Source organism: Hypanus sabinus, chromosome 6 (genome assembly GCF_030144855.1).
Source record: "Hypanus sabinus isolate sHypSab1 chromosome 6, sHypSab1.hap1, whole genome shotgun sequence".
In the NCBI taxonomy this organism is placed as follows: Eukaryota; Metazoa; Chordata; class Chondrichthyes; order Myliobatiformes; family Dasyatidae; genus Hypanus; species Hypanus sabinus.
This window is the reverse complement of record NC_082711.1, coordinates 173,630,434-173,655,947: the sequence shown is the minus strand read 5'-3', so window position 1 is coordinate 173,655,947 and position 25,514 is coordinate 173,630,434. Positions and strand designations below refer to the sequence as shown.

The window sequence follows — 25,514 nt, the reverse complement described above, 5'->3', positions numbered from 1 at the left end:
AGTAGCGTAACGTTTTACAGAGCCAGCTGTGAGCTGAGAGCTCAATTTCTGTACCACACACAAAATACCGGTGGAACGCAACAGGCCAGGCAGCATCTATAGGGAGAAGTGCTGTCGACGTTTCGGGCCGAGCCCCTTCAATGTCTGTCACGTCTGTAAGCGTTTGTACGTTCTCCCCTTGGCTATGTGGGTTTCCTTTGAGTGCTCTGGTTTCCTCCCACATTCCAAAGACAAACAGTCCGGATTGTTGAGTTGTGGGTTTGCTGTGCTGATGCCAGAAGCATAGAGGCACTCGCCGGCTGCCCAGCACAGTCTTTGATGATTTGATTGGATGCAAATGATGCATTTTACTGTACGCTTCAATGTATGTTTTTTTAATCTTTACAGGAGGGGAAAGTTGCCGATAGTCGGAAAAATCATGGTTGGTGCCATCAGGCTGGAGGCCAGCTAGATGGAATTGAAGCTGTTGCTCCTCCATCTTAAATCTGGCCTCATTGTGGCAACAGGGGAGGTCACAGACAGGCATGTCGGAATGGAAATGGAAAATCAAATTCAGATGGGCAACAACCAGGTGGTTCTGCCTCTTGTGGTGGACAGGGTGAAGACACTCGACCAAGTGGTCTCACAATCTATGACAGGTTTTACCGATGAAGCAGAGGCTGCTCTGGAAGCAATAGAGGACCCCGATCGACTCGCTGGCGAAGTGAGGAAATGGACAAATGATGTGAGGATGAGGGAGGGGCAGCATCTATGGAAGGAAATGAAACCGTTTACATCTCAGGCTGGGTCTCTTAATCGGGGTATAGTTGCTGTCTGCCCTAATGAGTTCCTTTAGCACTTTGTGTGCATTGCTCAAGACTTCCAGCATCTCTTCTGTTTCCTCCCGATCTTCTGTTCATTATCAGGCAATGAGGTTTGGAGAACAGTCACAAAGCATAGAACAACACAGGCCCTTCAGTCCATATGCTATGCTGTCCTGTTATCTTACTCTAAAATCAGTCTAACTCCTCCCTCCCAAGTGCCTATCTACTGTAAGAGTCTCTTAAATGTCCCTAATGTATCTGCCTCTACCACTACCCCTGACAGTGTGTTCCACACACCCACCACTCCATGTAAAAAACGGACATCCCTCCTATACTTTCCTCCAAACACACCACTAAACAACTGAGTGTTGCGCTTCCTAACAAACAGATTTCAAATACTCAGGATGGACTACTACTCCTCCCTTCCCACCATCCTCAGCATGTGTGCAACCCAGGGCTGCATGCTGAGCCCATTGCCATACATTCTGCTCACAATTGGCTTCATGGGCAACCTCTCCAACAATCACATTGTCAAGTTCACCAATGATACAACATCGATGAGATAGCCTACATAAAACATAGGACCAGAATTGGGCTATTTGGCCCATCGAGTCCGCTCTGCCATTCAAACATGGCTGATCCTTCTTTCCTCTCCTCAACCCCATAACCCTTAAGGCCGTGACCAATCAGGTACCTATCATTCTCTGTCTTAAATACACCCAACAATCTGGCCTCCACAGCTGCCTGTGGTAATAAATTCTACAAATTCACTACCCTCGGGCAAAAAAAATTTCTCCCTCTATCCTGAGGCTGTGCCCCCTTGTCCTAGACTCCCCCACCATGGGAAACATCCTTTCCACATCTACTCAGTCTAGGCCTTTTAGCATTCAATAGGTTTCAATGAGATCCCCCCCTTATCCTTCTAATTTCCAGCATGTACTGACCCAGAGCCATCAAACGTTTCTTGTATGATAACCCTTTCATTCCTGGAATCACTCTTGTGAACTGCCTCTGGACCCTCGCCAATGCCAGTATATCTGTTCTAAGATGAGGGGCCCAAAACTGTTCACAATACTCAAGGCGAGGGCTCACCAGTGTCTTATAAAACCTCGGCATTCAGAGAGGAGGTGGAAGAGTTTAGGCCTGGTGCCAGGCAAACAACCTTTTCCTTAAGGTCAACAAGACGGAGGAAGTTAGGAGAACTCGCACCACACGCACTGCTCTTTACATCGGTGGCACTGAAGCAGAAACTGCAAGCAGTTAGTGACTCCTGGGAGTGGACATCTCACACAATACCTCACTGTCCCAGAACTCATCCTCACAGAAAAGAAAGCTCACCAATGCCTCTACTCTGTGAGGAAGCTGAAGAGAGCTGGACTTTGCACATCCATATCCAGAAAAAGGGCCAGTAATCCTGCTCATGGACTCCTTGTCCCACTCCTGTCAGGGAGGAGGCTACGTAGCATCCATGCCAGGACCACCAGACCCAAAAATATTTACTTTCCCTAAGCAGTAAGGCTGATTAACACCTCCACCCACTAACCCCACCATTAGTTTATTATTGCCTGTCAATCCCTTTATGTACAACTTAGCATCACTTTATGGGTATACAATCAATCTATGTACGTAAGCTATCTTCTGAATTTATGTTTATTATGTTTTTAAAATTATTATTATTGTGTTATTTATCTTTTGTGGGTTTTTTGTGCTGCACTGGATCTGGAGTAACAATTGCTTTGCTCTCCTTTACATTTGGCTACAGGAAATGACATTAAACAATCTTGAATCTTGGAAATTATGCCCCCTGTATTAGCCATTTGTGCCCTGAGAAAAAGTCTCTAGCTGCCCACTCTATGTATGCCCTTATCGTCATGTACACCTCTATCAATCATCTCTTATCCTCCTTCATTGCATAGAGAAAAGCTCTAGCCTGCTCAACCTATCATCAAAAGACATGCTCTCTAATCCAGGCAGCATACTGGCAAATCTCCTCTGCACTTCTATAAAGCTTCCTCATACTTCCTACAATGAGGTGACCAGAACTGTGCACAATTCTCCAAGTCTGGTCTAACCAGAGTTTTATAGAGCTGCAACATTATTTTGTGGCTCTTGAACTCATTCCTCTGTGGGCCAACACACCATACACCTTCTTAACCACCCTATCAATCTGTGTGGCAACTTTGAGAGATCTATGGACATGGACCCCACGATCCCTCTGGTCCCCCACACTTTCAAGAATCCTGCCAGTAACTCTCCCTTTTAGTCCGACCTTCCAAAGTATATCACTTCACACTTCTCCAGAGTGAACTCTATCTGCCACTTCCCGGTCCAGCTCTGCATCTTATCGAAGTCCCATTGTAACCTACAACAAGCTTCAGAATCAGGTTTAATATCACTAGTATATGTCGTGAAATTAGTTGACTTTGCAGCAGCAGTATAATGCAATACATAACTATAGAGAAAAAAAAGTGAATGACAGTAAATAAAGACGGTGATACAGGCAGTTAGAACATCTGTAGAAATCTTCAAATGTTTTTGTAAATTCTCAAATGCCTAATGAAATATAGACACTGTTGTGCCTTCTTCGTAGCTGCATCAATATGTTGGGTCTAGGTTAGATCCCCAGAGATACTGACACCCAGGAACTTGAAACTGCTCACACTTTCCACTTCTGATCTCTCTATGAGGACTGGTTTGTGTTCCCTTGCCTTACCCTTTCTGAAGTCCACAATCTTTTCTTCAGTCTTACTGACATTTGAGTGCAATGGTTTTGCTGCGACACCACTCAACTAGCTGATATATCTCACTCCTGTACACCCTCTTGTCACCATCTGAAATTCTGCCAACGATGGTCGTATTGTCAGCAAGCGTTCTGCACTAAGCAGAGTGATTCTTCTGCATCTGCACCCCAGAAGAAAGCAAAACAAAAAGCAAGAGCAGATGTCAGTGGTTTTGCATGCCATGTGCCTCCTTGTTCTGTGCACTGTGGTACTGAAATGAGCTGTCAATAATCTAATCAATGTCCCCTTGGGCTTTCAGAAATTGACTGTGCTGTTTTTTTTCTGAGTTACTTAAAGGAAGTGGTTTAACAGCAGTTTCCGCCTCTCCAACAGTTTTGAGGTCAATTAGCACCAGAGAAAGAATCAAAGTCCCAATAGGAGCCGTCAGTTAAGGAAAAAATTCACTTGGAAAGTAAGTCTGCCTGCATGTCACTGTAAACACCAGCACAAAGAGTTCAATATTAACTCTAGACTCTCAGCTCCCAAGTCTGAAACATAACACAATGTATTGTAGAAGATGGATGGCAGATCCCAAGGCAAGGATGATATGATGCAGCAAGGGGCACCAAAAACAGCAGACAAGATAAATCTGTTTGAAATTTTTCAAGTGATTTGTCTTCTTAAGCTAAGAATGATTATTCCTGTCCCAAAGGTGAATCCATCACAACCCTTTTGACTGGTACCATTGGAATGATGCAAAGTGAACCAACACGTGGAAGAGTGGAGGTGAATGGAACAGATGGATTTAAGGGGAAGCAAGGGAAATTCATGAGGGACAAAAGAATGGGAGCCAATAGATAAATAATGATCCTATATGAAGAAGTTACTGCTGGTGTTTCAGCCAGTTAAGGTACAACTGGAAGTTGGAAATTGAAAAGGAGAAGGTATTGGTAACACTAGCTGCACTCAATAAGTCATCCAGTCCAGATGGGATGTGCATCCTAGGTCACAGAAGGAAGTGAAAGAGAAACACTCGAAACGCTGGAAGAACTCATCAGTCAGTCAGGCAGCATCAACGGAGGGGAAGAAACGGTTGACATTTTGGGCTGAGACCCTTCATCAGGTGACATCAATGGAGGGGAATAAACAGTTGACATTTTGGACCAAGACACTTCATGATAAAGGGTCTTGACCCAAACCATCAACTGTTTATTGGTCTCCATTGGTGAGTTCCTCCAGCATTTTGTGTATTACTCTGGATTTCCAGTATCTGCGGAATCACCCTTTTATGAAGTAAAGGAGAACCTCATCATAATCTTTCAAACATCTAAAGATTCAGGGCTGAGATCGGGGAAAATGACAAATATTCCATCTTTGTTTAAGACGGGGATAAACCCAGTAGTTATTGTTAAATCTTGTGTTGTGAGAGTTGTTAAAAATGATAACCAAAGGGAAAATCATCATTCACTGATTGATGAGAGAAAGCTGGATTTGTTAAAAGCATATGGTGTCTTAACTATCTTGATAGAGTGGAGATAAGGAGCAGGCTCATGCAAATCATAAACCACCTGAATAGAGTACCTGACCTTTTATTAATATCGTAGTTATGTATTTGGTTACATGACTAGGATATTAATAAAAGGTCAGTGCTAGTCATACCAAATATTGTATTATATGCAGTTGTAGTAATAAATATTGTATTATATAGAATTGTATGCAGTTGTGGTCAAAATCCAAAGTAAATTTTATCACCAAAGTACATGTATGTCACCATATATAGCCCTGAGATTCACCTACCTACAGCATAAATATGAATATTTAAGATTGAAAGTGTACAGACAACATTTACAAGGATGCTGCCGGAACTTGAGGGGCTGAGTTCTAGGGAAAGGAATCAGCTAGAATTTCATTCCTGGAGCATAGGAGAATGAGGGGAGATTTGACTGAGGTATACAAAATATAACAGGGTAAATATAATCAGGGTTTTCCCACTGAGGTTGGGTGAAACTAGAACTAGAGGTCATAGTTAAGGGTGAAAGGTGAAATATTTAAGGAGAACCTGGGGGGGAGCTTCTTCACTCAGACAGTGGAACGGGCTACCAGCAGAAGTGGTGGATGTGAGTTCAGTTGCAATATTAAAGAGAAGTTTGGATGGGAGGGTTATGGAGGGCTATTTTCCTGAAGCTGATTGACAGGATTAAGCAGAATAACAGTTTGGCAGAATGGGCCAAAGGGCCTGTTTCTGCGCTGCAGTGCTCTATAACATCAGATTCATATTTACACTGCATTCTATCAGGTTATAGTTTTAAATTAAATCACCCATTAAAGGCTCATAGGTCAGAGCTAAATAATCTATTCGCAACTTATAGGTCTGCGTTTGAACAGCCCATTAACAGGTTGCACTTCTGCTTTAGAATTCACATTACCAGGTTAATAGGATGAACTAAGTACCGGTTAATGAATAGCGCGTACTCAGTGACAATCATGACAATCAATATCTTGCCAATGGCATATTTTCGCAAACAGCTAGAACCTGTTCACAGGCTATTTATATGTTCAGCGCCCATGAGCTCATCACAAAGTTAATATAATCATCACAAAATCACTCAGTCAATAGAGGGGCCCAGGAGAGTGACTTGGAACTTAAGACCATGAAACACAAGTTCAAAGATCAAAGCAACACACACAAAATGCTGGAGGAACTCAGCAAGCCCGACAGTATCCATGGAAAAGAGTAAACAGTCAATGTTTCAGGCCGAGACTCTTCAAAGATCAAAGTCAATTTATTATCAAAGTACCAAAAACCACCCAGAGATTTGTTTTCTTGCAGGCATTCACAGTAGAACAAAGAAATACAATAGAATCAATGAAAAGCTACACCTGGCAAGCAACCAATATGTGAAAGAAGAGAAAATGTGCAAATAAAAAAAATAATAAATAAGTAAATAAATAACGCTGAGGACACGTGTTTTAGAGTCGGTGAGAGTGAGTCCACAGTTTAGTGATCAGCTTACGGTGAGTGGCGAGAGAAGCATCAAGTCCGCTCACCATTCAATCATGGCGATTCAATCAATTTTCCCTCTCAATTCCATTCTCCTGTTTTCTACCCATAATCTTTGACACCCTTACTAATCAAGAACCGATCAAACTCTGCCTTAATGATACCCAATGACTTTGCCTCCATGGCCGACTGTGGTAAATGAACCCCACAAATGCACCACCCTCTGGTTAAAGAAGAAGAATATTGTTGGAAAACTCATGCTGGGATTTGGAGCAACAACGTGGAAGAGGAACTCAATGAGATGAACAACATCTTACTGCCGTTCTTTGAGGATATAATGAGCGCATTGGGTTTTCAGAAGGCTTTCAATGGTTCTGTATGCAAGACTTCTCCTTTGAGTTAATGTATTAGTATGGATAGAGGATTGGTTAAGGCACTGAGTTGGAATAAATGGATGTTTCTCTGGTTGGCAGTCAGTGGTGTGCAGAATGCCACAGGGGTCAGTGCTGGGTCCACACCTGTTCATGAAATACTTTAATAATATAGAAGAGGAAACCAAGTGTAGTGTATTTAAATTTGCTGGTAACACTAAATTCGAAGGAAAAGCAAACTGTGCAGAGGATGTGGAGCGATATCACAGCTTGTAAATGCTTTCTGTAGCCAGCTAAGAGTCTTTCAATTCCTGTTTGGGGGATTTTCACCCATTCTTCCTTGCAAAAGGCTTCTAGTTCTGTGAGATTCTTGGGCCATCTTGCGTGCACTACTCTTTTGAGGTCTATCCAAAATGTTCTATTCAGAAGGTTCAAAGGAGTATCTAAACAATGATGCATTTTGGAAACAGGTCCTGTGGACTGATGAAATTAAAATAGAATTTTTTGGCCGCAATGAGCAAAGGTATGTTTGGAGAAAAAAGGGTGCAGAATTTCATGAAAAGAACCCCTCTCCAACTGTTAAGCACGGGGGTGGATCGATCGTGCTTTGGACTTGTGTTGCAGCCAGTGGCACGGGGAACATTTACTGGTAGATGGAAGAATGAATTCAATTCAATACTAGCAAATTCTGGAAGCAAATATCACACAGTCTGTAAAAAAGATGAAGATGAAAAGAGGATGGCTTCTTCAACAGGTTAATGATCCTAAATACACCTCAAAATCCACAATGAACTACTTCAAGAGGTGCAAGCTGAAGATTTTGCCATGGTCCTCACAGTCCTCTTGACCTAAACATCATTGAGAATCTGTGGATTGACCTCAAAAGAGTAGTAAACCAGTTGTCTGGGTGAGTCTACAACAGTGCCATTCTCCCAGTTCCTGGCTCTCCGTCTCTGCCACCTGTCCCACACCCCTCCCACGGCACTCCACCCTCACCATCCCCAACATCCTTTGCTCCTGCCGGATTTACAAACTTGCTCTCCACTTCACACTGACAATACAGTACTGTGCAAAGGCCTTGCTGCCCTAGCTACATATATGTGTTTAAGGCATGTGCACAGAACTGTAAATTTTCTCTTTCGATGTGATGGCTGGAACAATGGTTTTGTATTTTATACCTCTGAATTTTATACCACACACTAATTTTCCATCTCACAACCCTCCAGTCATCTGCCTCTTGCTTCAACCCATATAATATCATTTTTGTTTTGACAATTAATGACATCACAACTGCTGAGTCTCGCATCACCTACAGCATAAAGCATAGAACATTACAGCACAGTACAGGCCCTTCATCCCAAGATGTCATGCTAATCTTCTAACCTACTCTAAGATCAGTCTAACCCTTCCCACCCAAAGAGCAATCCATTTTTCTTTCATCCATCTCCTAGCTAAGATTCTCTTAAATGTCCCTAATGTATCTAATGTCCCTAGTGCACCATGGTCCGGAGGAACATTGTTTGTGTATATGTACAGTCAAACGACAAATAAAATTAAAGTCTCTTGAATGCAACATGTTTGGGAGTCTTCGGAAATCACAATAATTGGATAGCACAGAAGTTAGCATAATGCTACTGCAGTACCAGGCGGCCAGGTTCAATTCCTGCCAGTGTCTGTAAGGAGTTTATACATTCTCCCTGTGGCTATGTATGTTTTGTCTGGATGCTCCAGTCCAAAGGGTTAATAGGTCACAAGGGTGTAATTGGGTGGTGCGGATTCATTGGGTTGAGAGGGCTTATTATCGTGCTGCAACTCTAAACAGAATAAAAATAAAATACATTTGGGGGTGTTGGTTTGGATGGCGAGTGATTTGGGAGTATTGCCAACACTTGCAGGCTGCTCCCAGCACATCCTTGGACTGTGTTGGTCACTGACAGAAATGACACATTTCACCGTAAGTTTCAATGCGCTGACCTTTTAACCTACTCTATGATCTACCTTTCCTTTGACATAGCCCTCTATTTTTCTGTCACCCACGTGCCCTCTAAGAGTTTTTTAAATACTTCTAATGTGCCTGCCTCATCTGCTGCTCTGTGTAAAAAAGCTGCCTCTGACATCCCTCCTGTATTTTCCTCCAATCACCTGAAAATTATACCCCTGGTATTAGCCATTTCCGCACTGGGAAGATGTCCCTGGCTGTCCACTTGATCTATGCCTATCATCTTGTACACCTCTATCAAGCTGCCTCTCATCCTCCTTTGCTCCAGAGAGAAAAGCCTTAGCTCACTCAACTTATCTTCATGTGGCATGTTCCTTAATCCAGGCAGCATCCTGGTAAATCTCCTCTGCACCCTCTCTGAAGCTTCCACATCCTTCCCATAATGAAGTGACCAGACTAAACATAATATTACAAGTGTGGTCTAACCAGGGTTTTATAGAGCAGCAACCAAACCTTGTCGCTCTTGAGATCAATTCACCCAACTAATGAAATCCTTCTTAACCACCCTATCAACTTTTGTGGCAACTCTGAAGGATCTATGGATGTGGACCCCTGGATTTTTCTGTTGCTGCACACTACTAAGAATCCTGCTATTAACCCTGTCTTCTGTCTTCAAATTCAACCTCCCAAAGTGAATCCCCTCACTCATATCTGTACTGAACTCCATCTGCCACTTCTCAGCCCAGCTCTGCATCCTACCAGTGTCCTGTTATAACCTATGACAACCTTCCACACTATCCAGAGCTCCACCAACCCCCGTGTCATCCGCAAACTTACTAATCCACCCTTCCACTTCCCTATCGAAGTCATTTATAGAAATCACAAAGTTAAAATCCAGAGTTAATGCTTCAACCTTCTGTTTCATCAAATGTTAAATCCTGTTTTCCCTCCCTAGATGCCGCCAGGCCTGTTGGATGTTCCCAGCATTTCCTGCCTTCATTTCAAAGAAGCTCATTCATTATAAACTACTTCCAGTTCCCGTAAAGCAGCACGTCAAGGTCAATTACTCTCTTCAAGTTCAGTTCATTGTCATTCAACCGTATGCACGTATACGGCCAAATGAAACAATGCTCCACCTGACACAGCTACATAACTCACACTCATAACATATAGATTAAGACTGCCACAAATAATAAGGTGCATATATGACACAAGTTAAAAAGTAAACAGTATAACTCTACTGGTGCTTCATATGTGATGAGAGCAAGGAGTTCAGTAGTCTCACAGCCTGTGGGAAGAAGATATTTCCCATCCTAACGATTCTTGTCCTAATGCTGTGGTACTTTCTGCTTGACTGTAGGGGGTCAAAAGGATTGTTGGGGAGGTGCTAAGGGCCGCGCTCCTGGTAAGTATCTCCGATGGATGGGAGAGAGATCCTGGTGATCCCCCTCGCAGTCCTCGCAATCCTTTGGAGGGACTTGCAGTTGGATCCTTTGTAATTCACGTACCAGATGGCGATGATGTTCTCCATCGGGGCTCCCAACCATTTTTTATGCCATGGACCCTGAGCATTAACCGTAGACCCCAGGCTGGGAACCCTTGCAATGAGCTCCTGTAAGAATTGGTTGTGTCAGGGGAGCGGGGGGGGGGAAGAACTTCACTCTCCTCAGCAAGTGGAGATGCTGCTGAGTTTTCTGTGCTTTAGGAGTAAAACAGGCACAAAGGTGGATAAAGTAAAAAATTAAATTATAAAAAGTTCATCTTCCTTAAAGAGCCCAGAAGTGAAAGGAACTCGATGTAACAGTGCAGCGTTCTCCCTAACTGTGTGAACGGTAGGACTAAAACTGGAAATGCCACTCACTTCCATTGAAAAGGTACAGTACCACTTCATTGTCGACATCACCAGTGCCTTCATATAGTACACGAGCCCGGATGGAATTACACAGAACATGGAACTGTACAGGCCCTTCGGCCCACAATGTTGTGCCCAACCAATTAAATTAATAATCAATTGGCCAACTAAACTAATCCCTTCTGTCTACACAATGTCCATATCCCTCCGCCTTCCTCACATTCATCTGCCTATGTAAACGCTTCTTAGAACTCACTAATGTATCTGCCTCCACCACCACCTCAAGCAGTACATTCTAGACACCCACCACACTCTGTGTAAAAAATTTGCCCTTCACATCTCCTTTGAAGTTAAACTCTCTCATCTTAAATCCATGCCCTCTGGTATTTGACACTTCAACCCTGGGGAAAAGATATTGCCTCTATTTCTATCTCAAGTCAAATTTATTGTTATTTAACTAAAAGAAGTATACCATCAAATGAGACGTTTCTCCAGACCAGGGTGTAAAGCACAATAGTACGCATATCACACGTTAACTTGTGAAAGTAAGAATGAAATCTACAGAGAAATCACGCATAAATAACAAACAAAAGTGCATAAATGGATGGATGGATGGATGGGAGGGATCCTTAATAATACTAAGGCCCCTGTGTATGCAGTGCTCCTGACAAATGTCCCCAATGGATGGTAGGGAGACCCTAATGATTCTCTCAGTCCTTTGTAGGGACTTCTGGTCTGATGCTTGGCTGCTCTCATACCAGATGGACATGCAACTTGTCAGGATGCTCTCATTATCTTATAAATCTCTATCAGTTTTCCTCTCAGAGAAAACAACCCAAGTTTATCCAAACTCTTGTTGGCTTTGTTCATTTAACGGGGGGGGGGGGGGGGTTAATAACTTATAAAAGCTTCATTAACCTGGCAAAAGGGGAAGCAACTCTGCCATATTGGTGGTTTCAGTGTTAGTGTGGAGGAATGGAGGTACAGACTCAATTCTGCTCCTTTGTCTAATGGTCCTACGTGTGCACAGTGCTTGATTTGTCAAGCTCCTCTGTCAAGCCAACAACTGCAATGATGGTTAGAAATAGGACCTTGGGTTTCGGGGCAGACTTGATGGGCTGAATGGCCTAATTCTGCTCCTAAGTCATATGGGCTACGTCTTATGGAGATCGCCATTCTGCTTTGGTGCACACTATCAGGCTTTGGGATTTCTGGAAACCTATTAGTCTTCTTTCCATATAGAGACAAATAAAAGGGTGTCTGTTTGTACCCCAAAATGTAAAGAACGTGAAGGTTGTTCATCCCAACCAGTTCACAAACTATTTTAGTCCGTCCTGTTGGGTGCGGTCTTCCATTGATTCTGTAATGTTTCTTGGATTTACTGTGTAAGCCCACAATAAAATGAATCTCAAGGTAATATATGGAGACATATATGTACTCCGATATTAATTTGCTTTGACTTTGGCCCTTACCTGGCCTGTGTGTGATTCCTGACCAAAAGTGGCCTATAATTTGTGACATAACTGCAGTGATTCAGTGAGGCAGCTGTCCCCTTCTACCCCTTCAAGGATATTTAAGGATGGACAATAAATACTGGCCCACACCCTGACGAAACAAAAACAAACTAATTCACTGTCTATCAAGTCTTGGGGACATTTTTGCTGAGGAGTGAAATGTTTGGTAAAGATCATAAGAGACAGGAGCAGTCCGTTGAGTCCACTCCACCATTCGATCACGGCTGATTTATTCTCCCTCTCAATCCCAATCTCCTGCCTTCTGCCCATAACCTCCGACACCCTGACCAATCAGGAAACTGTCAACCTCCACTTTGAACATTTTCATGGATCAACTTCGAAAGACTGACCTTTCCTTATTATTGATCCAAAGGAGTGCAGACCTGAACAATACATCGGACCCAACACAATTAGAACATCTAGGGAATCTCCAGGAAGAAGGGAAAAGTTTCAAGTCGGACCATGAATTCCAACACAGTGCATCTAGACTCTCCTATGAAGGGTTAATTGAAATCCTGAGCTGAATTAATGTGTTTTTGAAAACAAAATACTTTGTCACCTCCTCCTTCCAGTTCTCCCCTCCCCACCTGTCAGGTGGTTGACTCAGGTGTGCTTTCACTCACTCACCTGTAGGCCGGGGTACCAGGGTTCGCTATCATGATGGATTCCAGGTGAAAGCGCCCGTCGCCTAGGTAACTGCAGGAAGAAGACAAGGCACATGCTGGATTAGTACTGAAGTGTGCCTCTGATCAGCCGCACAGACATTCGCATTAATCATTGCGCTACTGCATGGTAAGTATGTCGAGAAAACCAGGTCAGCCTCACAAACAGCCCCACAGGCACCGAGCAGAGGTGTCACTGTGAGGCCAGCAGGGGGCAGTGGTGGAAGCATCACACTGGTACAGATAAAATAATGTTCCCTGTCTTGGTTTGTCTCTTCCTCAGTATTTAAAATGGGCGATAAATCAGCAGCAACCCTCATCTCAGTGGAACAATGAGCTGGACCAAGGAGGACCTTAGCTTAATCTCCAGCTAGAGAAAATTTACAATGATGTTGCCGGAACTCGCTCGAGTTATAGGGAAAAGTTGAACAGGTTAGGATTTTATTCTCCGGAGGACGAGTGGAGATATGATAGAGGAATACAGAATTATGAGGGGTATCGATAGGGTAAATGCAAACAGGCATTTTACACTGAGGTTGTCTGAGATTAGAACTAGGAGTCATAAGTTAAGGGTGAATGGACAACTGGGGGGAACCGGGGTGGAGACCTGGACTTGGGGAGTGGATGGAGCGAGGAACAGAGAAGCACTCACAATTCATTTCCCTTGCAGACGGTGTATCATTGACATAATCTGATCCACACTATTACATTTTCTTTGAGCTGCTTATAAGGCTCTGCACTGTGTGATACACAAGTAATTCTACAGAACTCAACAGTCTCATTTTACTGTACAATTAGAGATTCCATGTGACACTTTCACAGTGAAGAATTGAATTTTCCTGAATTCCTTGCTTGGTTCTGACAAGAGAATGGTTAAAGTTTCCTTGAAGTAAAATGATGCCGGATAGAATTTGGCGTGTTGGTCAGGGGCTCTGTTTGGCATCAGGCCAATATAATGCCACATTGTTGGCAAATGTTCACTAGTCAGGTCCAAAGTGGCCACTATCAGTTGCCTTCATATGACAGCCTTCAGTACAGTTCACCATTCATTCTGAACAACTCTGCTACGTTCCCGGAGGCTGTCGGCTCTTCAACGTAAAGGAATTGCGGAGCAGCTCCGAGCTTTGCCCCATGACTCCTTTGTCTTGCATCGTTACCAACTTCCCTGATGCAGTTCATGGGCTTATTACACAGTTCCTTGTCTTGAACTCTCTGGCTTTATCACTACAGAGCTCATTACAGGGATTCCCCGCCTTGTGCCATTACAGAACTCGGTAATGGTAATCACGTCGGCAAGCAGGGAGAGCAGCCACTTACGTTTCAGAACAAAGGCCCTGACAGGTTCTGGTGGAAAGTCAACAACCTAAAACTGTTCCAGCGTCTGCACATTTTCTCGTGTTTGTCATACTACTACTGCTGCCAAGTCTCTTCGAGGGATGCCTACCCTGAGGAAGTTTAAACCTTCCCTTCAAGTTGTGGCCCTTGATGAAGGGCCTCGGCCTGAAACATCAACTATTGACCCTTTTCCATTGATGCTGCTTGGCCTACTAAGTTCCTGCAGCATTTTGTGTGTGTTGCTTTAGATTTCCAGTATTTGCCGATTTTCTCACGTTTGTAAAACTGTTCCTTTCCCTGTCAACGCTGCCTCACCCTTATCATTTATAGAATTTCCTCTTTTTATTCCAGTTTCTTCGGCCTGTTTGGACTTTCTGCAGGATCACAAAAAAAGTCTTGACTCGGGACATAGAATAGTGCAGCAGAACAATAGGCCCTTTGGGCTGCAAAGCCTGTGTCAAATTAAACTAATCCTTCTACCTGCACATGTCCCATCTCTCCATTGCCTGCATATCTGCAATGCCACTATCATACCTGCTTCCATCACTACCCCAGCACCAAGGCACCAGCCTGTGTAAAACAACACTGAGAGTATTGGATATGGTAGAGTCGCTAAGTGCCTAACATGCTGGATTGAAGCTCCAGACTTGAAGTAGGCGTCACAAGTAGATACGGTTGTAAAGAAAGCATTTGGTGTATTGGCCTTCATAAATCAATGTACTGAGTACAGGAGCTATGTTGAAACTGTTTATGATATTGGTGAGGCCTAATTTAGAGTGTCAACTATCTACAGAAAGATGTAAGTTAAGATTGAAAGAGTCCAGAGAAGGAGGTTACCAGGGTTTGAGGATTTGACTTATAGAGAGAGCTTGAACCTTTATAAAGGTTGGGACTTTATTCCCTAGAATGTAGATTATTGAGAGGAGATTTGACAGAGATATACAAAATTGTGATGGGTAAATGCAAGCAGCCTTTTTCCACTGAGGTTGGGTGAAACTACGACTAGGGGTCATGGGTTAAAGGTGAAAGGTGATATGTTTATGAGGAACATGAGAGGAAACTTCTTCACTCAGAAGGTGGTGAGAGTGTGGAACGAGCTGCCAACTCAAGTGGTAGGTACAGATTAAATTTCAACATTTAAGAGAAATTTGGATAAATACGTGGATGGGAGGGGTGGGGAGGGCTGTTGTCTGGGTGCAGGTTGATAGGACTAGGCAGATAAATGGTTCGGCACAGACCAAATGGGCCGAAGGGCCTGTTTCTGTGCTGCAGCGTTCTATGACTCTAACAAACACTACAATCTGCCAATTATGCTGGGGGCAGCCTGCAAGAGCTGCCATGTTTCTGGCATCAACGTAGTGTGCCCACAGCTCACTGACCCGAACCCATACAGCACTAGCATGGTGGTCAGCTTAACGCTATTATAGTGCCAGCTGCTGTCTGCAAAGAGTTTGTACGTGCTCCTTGAGACCATGTGCATTTCCCCTGGGGGCTCCGGTTTCCTCCCACGTTCCAAAGACGTACGGGTTCGGGTTAGGGTTAGTGAGTTGTGGGCGTGCTGTGTGAGCATGGAAAGCTTGGCAACACCCATGGTCTTGCTGGTTTGATTTGATATGTCACGGTGCACCTGTGACGAGTAAAGCTGATCATTATCTTTAATCTCTTTGGACTGTGGGAGGATACTGGATCAGCAGAGGAAACCCACATGGTCGCAGGGCAAGCGTCCAGACAGCAGCCGGAATTAAAACTGGGTCAATGGCGCTGCAAAGTGCTACGCTACACTAAAATGCCGGCAGATGAATGACTCATCTTTGGGTTTGTTATCTGGTCTGCAACTGCTCACTGCCCTGGTATATCTCCTCCTTCTATCCCTTCATTTAGCTCAACATTTAGGCACAGCCTTGGAGAATGGCCTCTCGAAGCTTGCTGAGGTACTGTTGGTGGCACAGTAGCACAGTGATTAGTGTAACTCTACTACAGCGCCAGCACCCTGAGTTCAATTCCACCACTGTCTTTAAGAAGTTTGTACGTTCTCCCCATGACTGCGTGGGTCTCTTCCAGATGCTCTAATTTCCTCCCGCTTTCCGAAGATGTACAGGTTAGTATGTTAAACGGGTGGCACGAGCTCCTGCGCCGGACGGACCTGTAACGTGCTGAATCTCTAAATAAATAAAATGGGAAGTTGTGCGGGGGGGGGGTGGGGGCACTCCTAAAGTCTCGCTTGTATGTATCCCAGCAAGAAACACAGGCAGAGACAGAGGGGAGAAAACCAGCAAGAAGAGAAATCCAATTCGCAGGATTGTCATTTCAGAATGCTTGTGTTCCAGTAAAAACATTGCCTGCGGTCCCTCTGGGAGGTTAGATTGGTCTTTACAGTTTGGATTAGACCTCATTGCTCACCAGTTATCACTCAACACAGGAAGGTTCCATGCAGTCTGCGAGCAGGCAGCTTGTTATCACCCAGTCTCAGGCAAACTACATAAACAGCTGGCACGCTAATGATGTGGTGGTCTGGACCTCTTCACTTGTAACAATGATGTATGTGATTATAATATTTATTAAGTGCACCTCTGGCTGCTAGTGATCAATTTACTAAATACACCAGTGACATTGTGTGATCAATAGAAATTGATCAATATAAGGATAAGCTTTCCCTTTTTTTTGTTGTTCTATTGACAGTCTGTCCAATCTGAGCACCTTTCATCTTTACTATTCATCTAATTAGGAGAATTGTATCTGCCATTTTATCCCTGCCTGTCACACGGGAGACTGGGGTTCAATTCCCCGAAGGGGAGCTAGGTTCCTTAAGGTTGTTAGAGCTGGCGGAGGTAGTGGGGACAAGCTCCCACTACCTACTGAATGCTCCCAATGGCATCTGACTCAAATAGCCTCTGACAACCAAGTCCAAAGGGACCAAGGCGAGTTACAGGCACCTTAAAACTAGTTGCTTTGGGCAGATGGGGCTCATCATCTGTGGTTGGCAGCTCACCCAGGAGAAGGAAAACTCTGATCTCAAACCTCTGCTGCCTTGTGACTTCACCCAGTCATGGGGAAGGCTTTGGGAGTAAACCCCGAGGGAAAAGTCTGGAGCTGGAGTCCCCAAGGCATTGAGTTCAACTCCTGTGACGCTGCTGGTACCAAACTGTATCGGCCTCTGCTGTTCCTCTGGGTTCATCAGGACTGTGGAGAGAGGGAGCTTGTGACATGGCAACAGCTTGCTCTCCATATCGTACTGCCCAGGTGTTTGTGTGTCTAGACAGCCAGGACGCAATATCCATGGTCGACCGTGACTAACAGAGGCGTCAGATCTGCCATTTGCCACAGGCACACATTCTATTAGCCCTGTTTAATGAGGATGTCGAGGAGGAAATACTTCACCATGGATGGTCCCAAACCCGGCTGGACATGGGGCTAATACCCATAAAAACCCAGTGCTACAGAAACATAGAACATAGAATAGTACAGCACATTACAGGCTCTTCGGCCCACGATGTCATGCCAACCCTCAAACCCTGCCTCCCATATAACCCCCTCCCCACCTTAAATTCCTCCATATACCTGTTTAGTAGTGTCTTAAACAGAAGCTCTGAAGATCTCATCCCTGAGAGAGTAGGGATCTTTGAAGGAGGGCTACACCTGGGACAACTTGAAAGACTGGCCCAGGACAGAGCACTCTCCAGCAGGGACGATACCGAAGAGGGGCTTGGCAAGATACCGGCTCACTCTTGGCTCAGGAGTCGGAAGGTGTTGGGTTTGAGCCAGAGGAATATGAGGACAGAAAATAAACCAGCAATCTGGTGCAGAACTGATAGCTGACCGAGGTGCTTTCAGATGTGCAGTGAGATGTTTTAAAAACGTTATTAATTAATAGAGAATTCCACAGAATCACTACTCTCTGAGAAAAGCATTTTCTCTTCACCTGTATCTTAAATCTATTCCTCTGAATCTGGAGACTCTGTCCAAACACCTAACTAATGTCTTCTGCCTGCATTCCTCCATTCTATGCACAGTCATAAGCCCATCTAAGCTGCTTAAAAGCCTCTGTGGTGTTTGCCTCCACCACCTCCCTTGGCAGAGCCAGGCGCCCACCACTCTGTGTAAAATAGTCACCTCGCATTTCTCCTTCGTATTTACCCCTCTGACCAGAGGTGTATACTCTCTGGTATTAGACACAGGGGAAAAGACACTGACTGTCTATCTGTGCCTCTCACAATCTTATAAACTTCTTTCAGATCTCCCCTCAGCCTCCATTGCTGTGGAAAAAACAAACCGAGTTTGCCCAGCTCTCCCTATAGCACATGACCTCTGCACCGGGCAGCACTCTGGTAAAGCTCTTCTGCACCCTCTCCAAAGCCTCCACATTTTCCTATAATAGGGTGACCAGCGCTAAGTACAATGCAATACTCCAGATATGGCCTAACTCACCATCTTCATAAGTGATCATGGTCCCATGACCATATTGTTCTTGGCAAATTTTTCTACAGAAATGGTTTGCCATTGCCTTCTTCTGGGCGGTGTCTTTACAAGATGGCTGACCCCAGCCATTATCAATGCTCTTCAGAGATTGTCTGCCTGGCATCAGTGGTGGCATAACCAGGACTTGTGATCTGCACCAGCTCATACGACCAGCCATGCTTCACGTGACACTGATTGGGAGGTGGGGGAGGAGGTGCTAAACATGCACGACACCTTGAACTGCAGGCTGGCGGAGGGTAGGAACACTTTACACCTCATTTGGTAGATACGTATCTCCACCTTGCCACTAACCAGAGTTTTATCAAACTGCAACATAACATCTTGACTCTGGAACTCAGTGCTCCATCTAATAAAGGCAAACAATGCCATACGCCATCGTATCAACTTGTGTAGCCACTTTCCGAGAACTTTGGAGTTGGCACCAAAGCTCCTTGGCTCATTGACACTGCTAAGGGTCTTACCAATAACAGTGTACTGTCTCTGGTGTTGCAGCAACAACTTTGCACTCAACATCAGAAAGACCAAAGAATTGATAGTGGACTTCATAAAGGGGAAGACGAGGGAACACACACCTGGCCCCATCGAGGGATCAGAAGTGGAAAGGGCGAGCAATTTCAAGTTCCTGGGTGTCAACATCAATCTTGGGCCCAACGTATCAAAGCCATTACAAAGAAGGCTGAACGGTGGCTATATTTCATTAAGAGTTGGAGAAGATTTGGTATGTCACCAAAGACACTCACAAGTTAGAGGTACCATAGAGAGCACTCTAACTGGCTGCATCACCGTCTGGTATGGGGGTGGTGGGCACTGCACAGGATTGAAATAAGCTGCAGAAAGTTGTGAATTTAGCTCCATCACAGGCACTAGCCTCCCCGTTATCCAGGACATCTCAAGGAGCGGTGCCTCAAAAAGACAGAATCCATCATTAAGGATCCCCATCACCGAGGACATGCCCTTTTCTTATTGCTACCACCAGGAAGGACATACAGGAGACTGAAGACACACTCCCAATGATTCGGAAATAGCTTCTTCCCCTCTACCATCAGATTTCTGAATGGACATTGAACCCATGGACACCACCTCATATTTTTTTCTCCTCTTTTTGAACTACTTTTTTAATTTAACCTTTTTCAACATATGTATTTTTTCTTACTGTAATTTACAGTTTTTATTATTATGTATCACAATGTACCGCTGCTGCATAACAACAAATGTCATGCCATATGTCAGTGATATTAAACCTGATTCAGATCTTTTACATTTGATTTCCCAGAGTGTAACATTTGCCCAGATTAAATTTTACCTGCCATTTCTTCACCCATATCTGCAGCCAATTGTATCCTGCTGTATCCTTTGACAACCTTCTGCTTTACCCACAACGCCACCAATTGTCATATTGTCTGAGCTTACTAACCCAATAGAAAGCTCAACAGTCACAAGTCAGAAGGTACAGGCAGGAAACGTGTACACATGTCAGGCAGGTACAGATGCTCAGGAAATATCTCATTTCTTTTCTCCTTTTTCTCATATTCATTGCCATTGCCTTCTTCTGGGCAGTGTCTGGCAAAATATCTCTTTTTTTTTACCGTGCCATGGTCTGCTCTTTATCAGATTACGGTAGTGCTTTGCACTGTTAGAACTACATGTTAAATTATGTGGTTTTTCTCAGTCAGTCTTTTATCAATTATGCTATTGTCTGCACTGTTGTAACTAAATGTTATAATTATGTGATTTTTGTCAGTCTTTTATCAATTATGGTATTGTTGCACTGTTGCAACTAAATGTTAACTATAACTATGTGGTTTCGTGTAGGTTTTTGGTTTGTTGGGTGGTAGTGCTGGTTTCTTGACTTGGTGTGTCTGGGTAGTCTTGTTTTGTCTGATGGGTTTGGAGCTCCTTTCTGGGGAATGTGCTAAGATGGTAGTGCAATATCGATACGCAGCAGCCTCTCCGGACTCTGGATTGGGGATTACCAAATGTTATGTGGTTTTTCTTGTGTGGTCTGTTTTGTCGTGTGCTTTTTTTGTGATATCATTCCGGAGAACGTTGTCTCATTTTTTAACTGCATTGCATTTGTGGCTTCTAAAATGACAATAAACTGAATCTGAATCTGATTTCTTATAAAATCTTTTTCAAATTTTGAAGCAAGCTTTTGGGCCTCAATATATTTTTAGGATTGGAAATAGAACCAAGCAAACAACAAGATTTAAAATATCAGCTCTGATTTAAATAAATGGAACAACCTTAGGGCGGCACGGTAGTGCAGCAGTGAACTTTACACTATGAAAGCACCACGACCCAGGTTCAATTCCCACTGCTGCCTGAAGGGAGTCTGTTTGGTCTCCCCATGACTGTGTGGACTTTCTCTGATCCTCCAAGTGCTCCTGTTTCCTCCCACGTCCCAAAGACTTACAGGTCAGTAGGCTAATTGCTTACATGGGTGTAATTGGGCTGGAAGGGCCTGTTACCACACTGATACTCTAATTAAAACTAAATAATAATAAAATATAAATCTCAAATAGCTGAAGATCTTCTCTGGATTCTATGTTTCTTCCCACCAACCTGCTCGTCTGCCATTTAGGACTGATGGTTTGGGGTTTTTGTTGGTGCTGTGTAAAGATTCTCACTCTTCCCTTGGGGATTGGATGTATTTAATGGTAAAGCCCATGCCAAAGTCAAAGTAAATTTATCATCCCAGTACGTGTCTGTCACCATACACTACCACACCAAAATTAATTTACAAACAAAGAAATCCAATAGAATTTATGAAAAACTATATATAAACAAAGACTGACTAACAACCGATGGTGAAAAGAAGACAAATTGCAAAAATTTAAAAGATGAATAAATAATACTGAGAACATGAATTGTGAAAAGTTTTTGAAAGTGAATCTGTAGGTCGCGGAAGGAGTTCAATGTTGAGATGAGCTGAGTCATTCACACCGGCTCAGGAGCCTGATGGTTGAAGGGTTACAACTGCCCCTGAACTTGGCGGTGTGGGACCTAGGGCTCCTGTACCTCCTTTCCAATGGCAGCAGTGAGAAGAGAGTATGTTCTGGATGGTGGCGGGTCCTCGATGATGGGTGCTGCCTTCTTGTGGCAGCTCAATGTGCCCATTGTTAATGGGCAAAATGTGCCCATTGTCTTTTCTGCAGAAATCCTGGACATCAATAACTGCTCCCTGGAATCTCTGGGGCAATCTTGGAAGGTAATCACCTCTGTCCTTCCCTTTATACATTCACTCAGCTCTCTGTGCAGTGTGTTAGCCTCACTCAGCTATGCAGCCTCTCAGGCCTGATGCAAGTTTTAATGCCCATCAGGAGGAATCAAAAAATCATAGATATGGGCACTTGACCATAAAAGTCACAGCCTGCACCTTATTTATAAGGCACAGTTTTTATTAATGTTTTATGACTTTTCATTTTCAAGCACAGTGGACAGCTTTGCAAGGGAACAAGCAAGAAAAAGGTGAAGCAGTTAACCTAAATACAGGCAAAAAAAAACCCTCAGTGGCCACTTTATTAGGTACACCCGCACACCAACTCATTAATGCAAACATCTAATCAGCCAATCACGTGGCAGTAACTCAATGCATAAAAGCATGCAGACATTGTTAAGAGGTTCAGATCAAACATCAGAATGGAGAAGAAATGAGATTTAAGTGACTCTGTCCGTGGAATGATTGTTGGTGCCAGACATGGTGGTTTGAGTGTCTCACAAACTGCTGATCTCCAGGGATTTTCACACATAACAGCCTCTAGAGTTTACGGAGAGTGGGGTGAAAAACAAAGAGAACTCGTGAGCGGCAGATCTGTGGGCGAAGGTATCTCGTTAATGAGAGAGGTCAGAGGAGAATGGCCAGACGGCTTCAAGCTGACGGGTATCTAAAATAACCACGTGTTACAACAGTGGTGTGCAGAAGAGCATCTCTGAATACACAACACATTGAAACTTGAAGTGGATGGGCTACAGCAGCAGAAAACCACAAATATACACTCAGTGACCACAGGAGATGCTGAATAAAGTGATCACTAGCGATCTGTAAGGAACAGTCACATGTACATGACACTGATTCTTTCTATGTGACCCAGACTGGAAGGGGAAGAAGAGGCGAGCTGTGGTGACAGGGGATTCATTACCTTACTTTACTGTCACCAAACAATTGATACTAGAGCGTACAATCATCACAGTGATATTTGTTTCTGTGCTTCGTGCTCCCTGAAGTACAAATCGAAGTAAATATAATAAAAATGTAAATTATAAATCATAATTAGAAAATAGAAAGGGGAAAGTAAGGTAGTGCAAGTCAGGTCCAGATACTTGGAAGGTACGGCCCAGATCCGGGTCAGGATCCGTTCTGCAGTCTTATCACAGTTGGAAAGAAGCTGTTCCCAAATCTGGCCGTACGAATCTTCAAGCTCCTAAACCTTCTCCCGGAGGGAAGTGGGACAAAAAGTGTGTTGGCTGGGTGGGCCTTGTCCTTGATTATCCTGGCAGCACTGCTCCGACAGCGTGCGGTGTAAAGTGAGTCCAAGGATGGAAGATTGGTTTGTGTGATGTGCTGGGCTGTGTTCACGATCTTCTGCAGCTTCTTCGGGCCTTGGACAGGACAACTTCCATACCAGGTTGTGATGCACCCTAGAAGAATGCAAATACTTAGGAGAATGGACAGAGGTTTCTGTGGGTGAGCACAAGATGCCTGGATGGTACGTTGCCTCCCAGGTGCTAGGCTCCGGGATATCTCATATTGTGTCCTCGGCATTCTTAAGTAGGAGGGTCAACAGCCATAAATCGTTCCTCTAGCATTTTGTGTTGTGTGTTGCTCTGGATTTCAAGCATCCAGATAATTTTTTGTGTTTATGAGTTGCTGGTTTATGCCCCTGCTCTCAGCAAGAGAAATGACATCCCTGTAAGATTCAACTGGACTTGGTGAAGAATCCAATTAAACAGGAGGGTCTGGATGCCAATGTGAACGCTGGGGATAACTTGTGAAAGTTTACTTGGGTCATAATCTTTGCTGAGCTGGTGAACTGCTGCTTCCCCACTGAATGGCTATTCCTATTTTGAAGGCTTTCAATTATTTAAACCACTTTGCTCAATCTGCATAGCTTCTCACACAACTTCGAGAAAGCAGTGAAGATAAAAAGTGGTGAATGTGGGCTCGATTTCAACACCTAAGAAAAACTTGGATAGGTACGTGGATGGTAGGGGTATGGAGGGCTGTGGTTCTGGTGCAGGTTGATGGGAGTAGGCAGTTTAAGGGTTTGGCATGGACTAGATGGGCTGAAGGGCCTGTTTCTGCACTGTACTTTTCCATAACTCTATGACTGTAACCTGGAGAAGGTAGTAATGAGGTGTCTTTTTGAACTGTTGTAGACTGAGCTGTGAAGGTATTCACACCATGGAGAGTTCAAGGATTCAGACCCTGAGATGGTGAGGTGTCAGCGATGTGTGTTCAAGTCAGGATAATGAATAATTTGTAACTTGCAAGATAAAATTTACTTTAAAGATTCACTTTATTTGTCACGTTTACAATGAAATGAAGTGAAAAGCATTGTTTGCGTCACCGCAGTTCAAAATGTTCTGGGGCAGCTCGCAAGTGTCGCCATGCTACCATATAGTGCAACACTTTACAACACCAGCTTTAAGATTAGGGTTCGATTCCTGCCTCTGCCTGTAAGGAGTTTTTACGTTCTCCTGGCCACTCCATGGGTTTCCTCCCACATTAGAGTTTGTAAGTTGTGGGCATGCTATGTTGGCGCTGGGGGCGTTGTGTGGCTGCCCCTAGCACTTCCTCACTGATTTAATTTGATGCAAATAGTGCATTTCACTTAAAGCCTTGTGCTAACCGCTTTCTGGCCTGCATATCTTCTGCCCAACAGGAGAGGGGAGAAGAGAGTATGTCCATGCTGAGAGGTGTTTTTGATTATGCTATCTGCCCTACGGAGGTATTGAGAGGTACAGACAGAGTCTGTAAATTACCACGATGTGCTGAACAACTTTCTGCTCTTCCTTGCATTCACGTGTAGAGCAGTTGGGGTACCAAGCCATTATGCTTCCAGACGGAATGCTTTCTATGGTGCGTTGATCAAAATTGCTAAATGTCGACGGGTAAGAGTTGAAGCCAAGAAGCAGATCCATCTGAGATGTTTTGGCTCGGCAGTAGCATCAGGACCAGCTGTCCGTCTGAGCCACTTTAAAAACAAGCTATTATCCCCTTCTTGTTGTGGATCTTTATTGTGCATAAATTGACCACCACATTGGCCACACTGAAAGCCTTTACTCCAGAATAACACAGAGGAGCTAATGCATTCCCAGAGATGCCAACTTGGAAAGCAAAAATGTATCTGACAATGAGCAATCTCCTGAAGGCAAGGAAGTTTTTATTCAAAGAAACTAACTTCTTTAAAAGCCACAGCCCTGCTCCTACAATAACTGGGGATTTTTCAACAGGGGTTCTCAACCTTTTCTTACGCCACAAACCTCTACCGTTAACTGAGGTGTCTGATACCCCAGGTTTGGAACCCCTGATTTAAAGCCTTGTGGTTTAGACCATTAAGACCATAAGACACAGGAGCAGAATGAGGCCATTCAATCCATTGAGTCTGCTCCACCATTTCAGCAGGGCTGATTTATTATTGCCTTCAACCCCATTCTCCTGCCTTCACCCCATAACCTTTGACACCCATACTAATCAAGAACCTATCAACTTCTGCTTTAAATATACCCGATGATTTGGCTTCCCAGCCATCTGTGGCAATGAATTCCACAAATTTACCACCCTCTGGCTAAAGAAGTTCCTCCTCATCTCTGTTGGAAATTGCATCTTTGATTGTACATT

At 43.9% G+C, this 25,514-nt stretch overlaps 1 protein-coding gene across 2 annotated transcripts in view; it reads right to left on the bottom strand.

Annotated features, from left to right (window-relative positions):
• Window positions 1-25,514, bottom strand: part of dph1 (diphthamide biosynthesis 1) — an 808,652-nt gene that overhangs the window by 230,195 nt on the left and 552,943 nt on the right. For both annotated transcript variants that reach the window (XM_059973587.1, XM_059973586.1), the window contains one exon: window positions 12,828-12,896. In XM_059973587.1, the coding sequence (XP_059829570.1) occupies window positions 12,828-12,896 (69 nt within the window). The remainder of the gene's footprint in view (window positions 1-12,827; window positions 12,897-25,514) is intronic.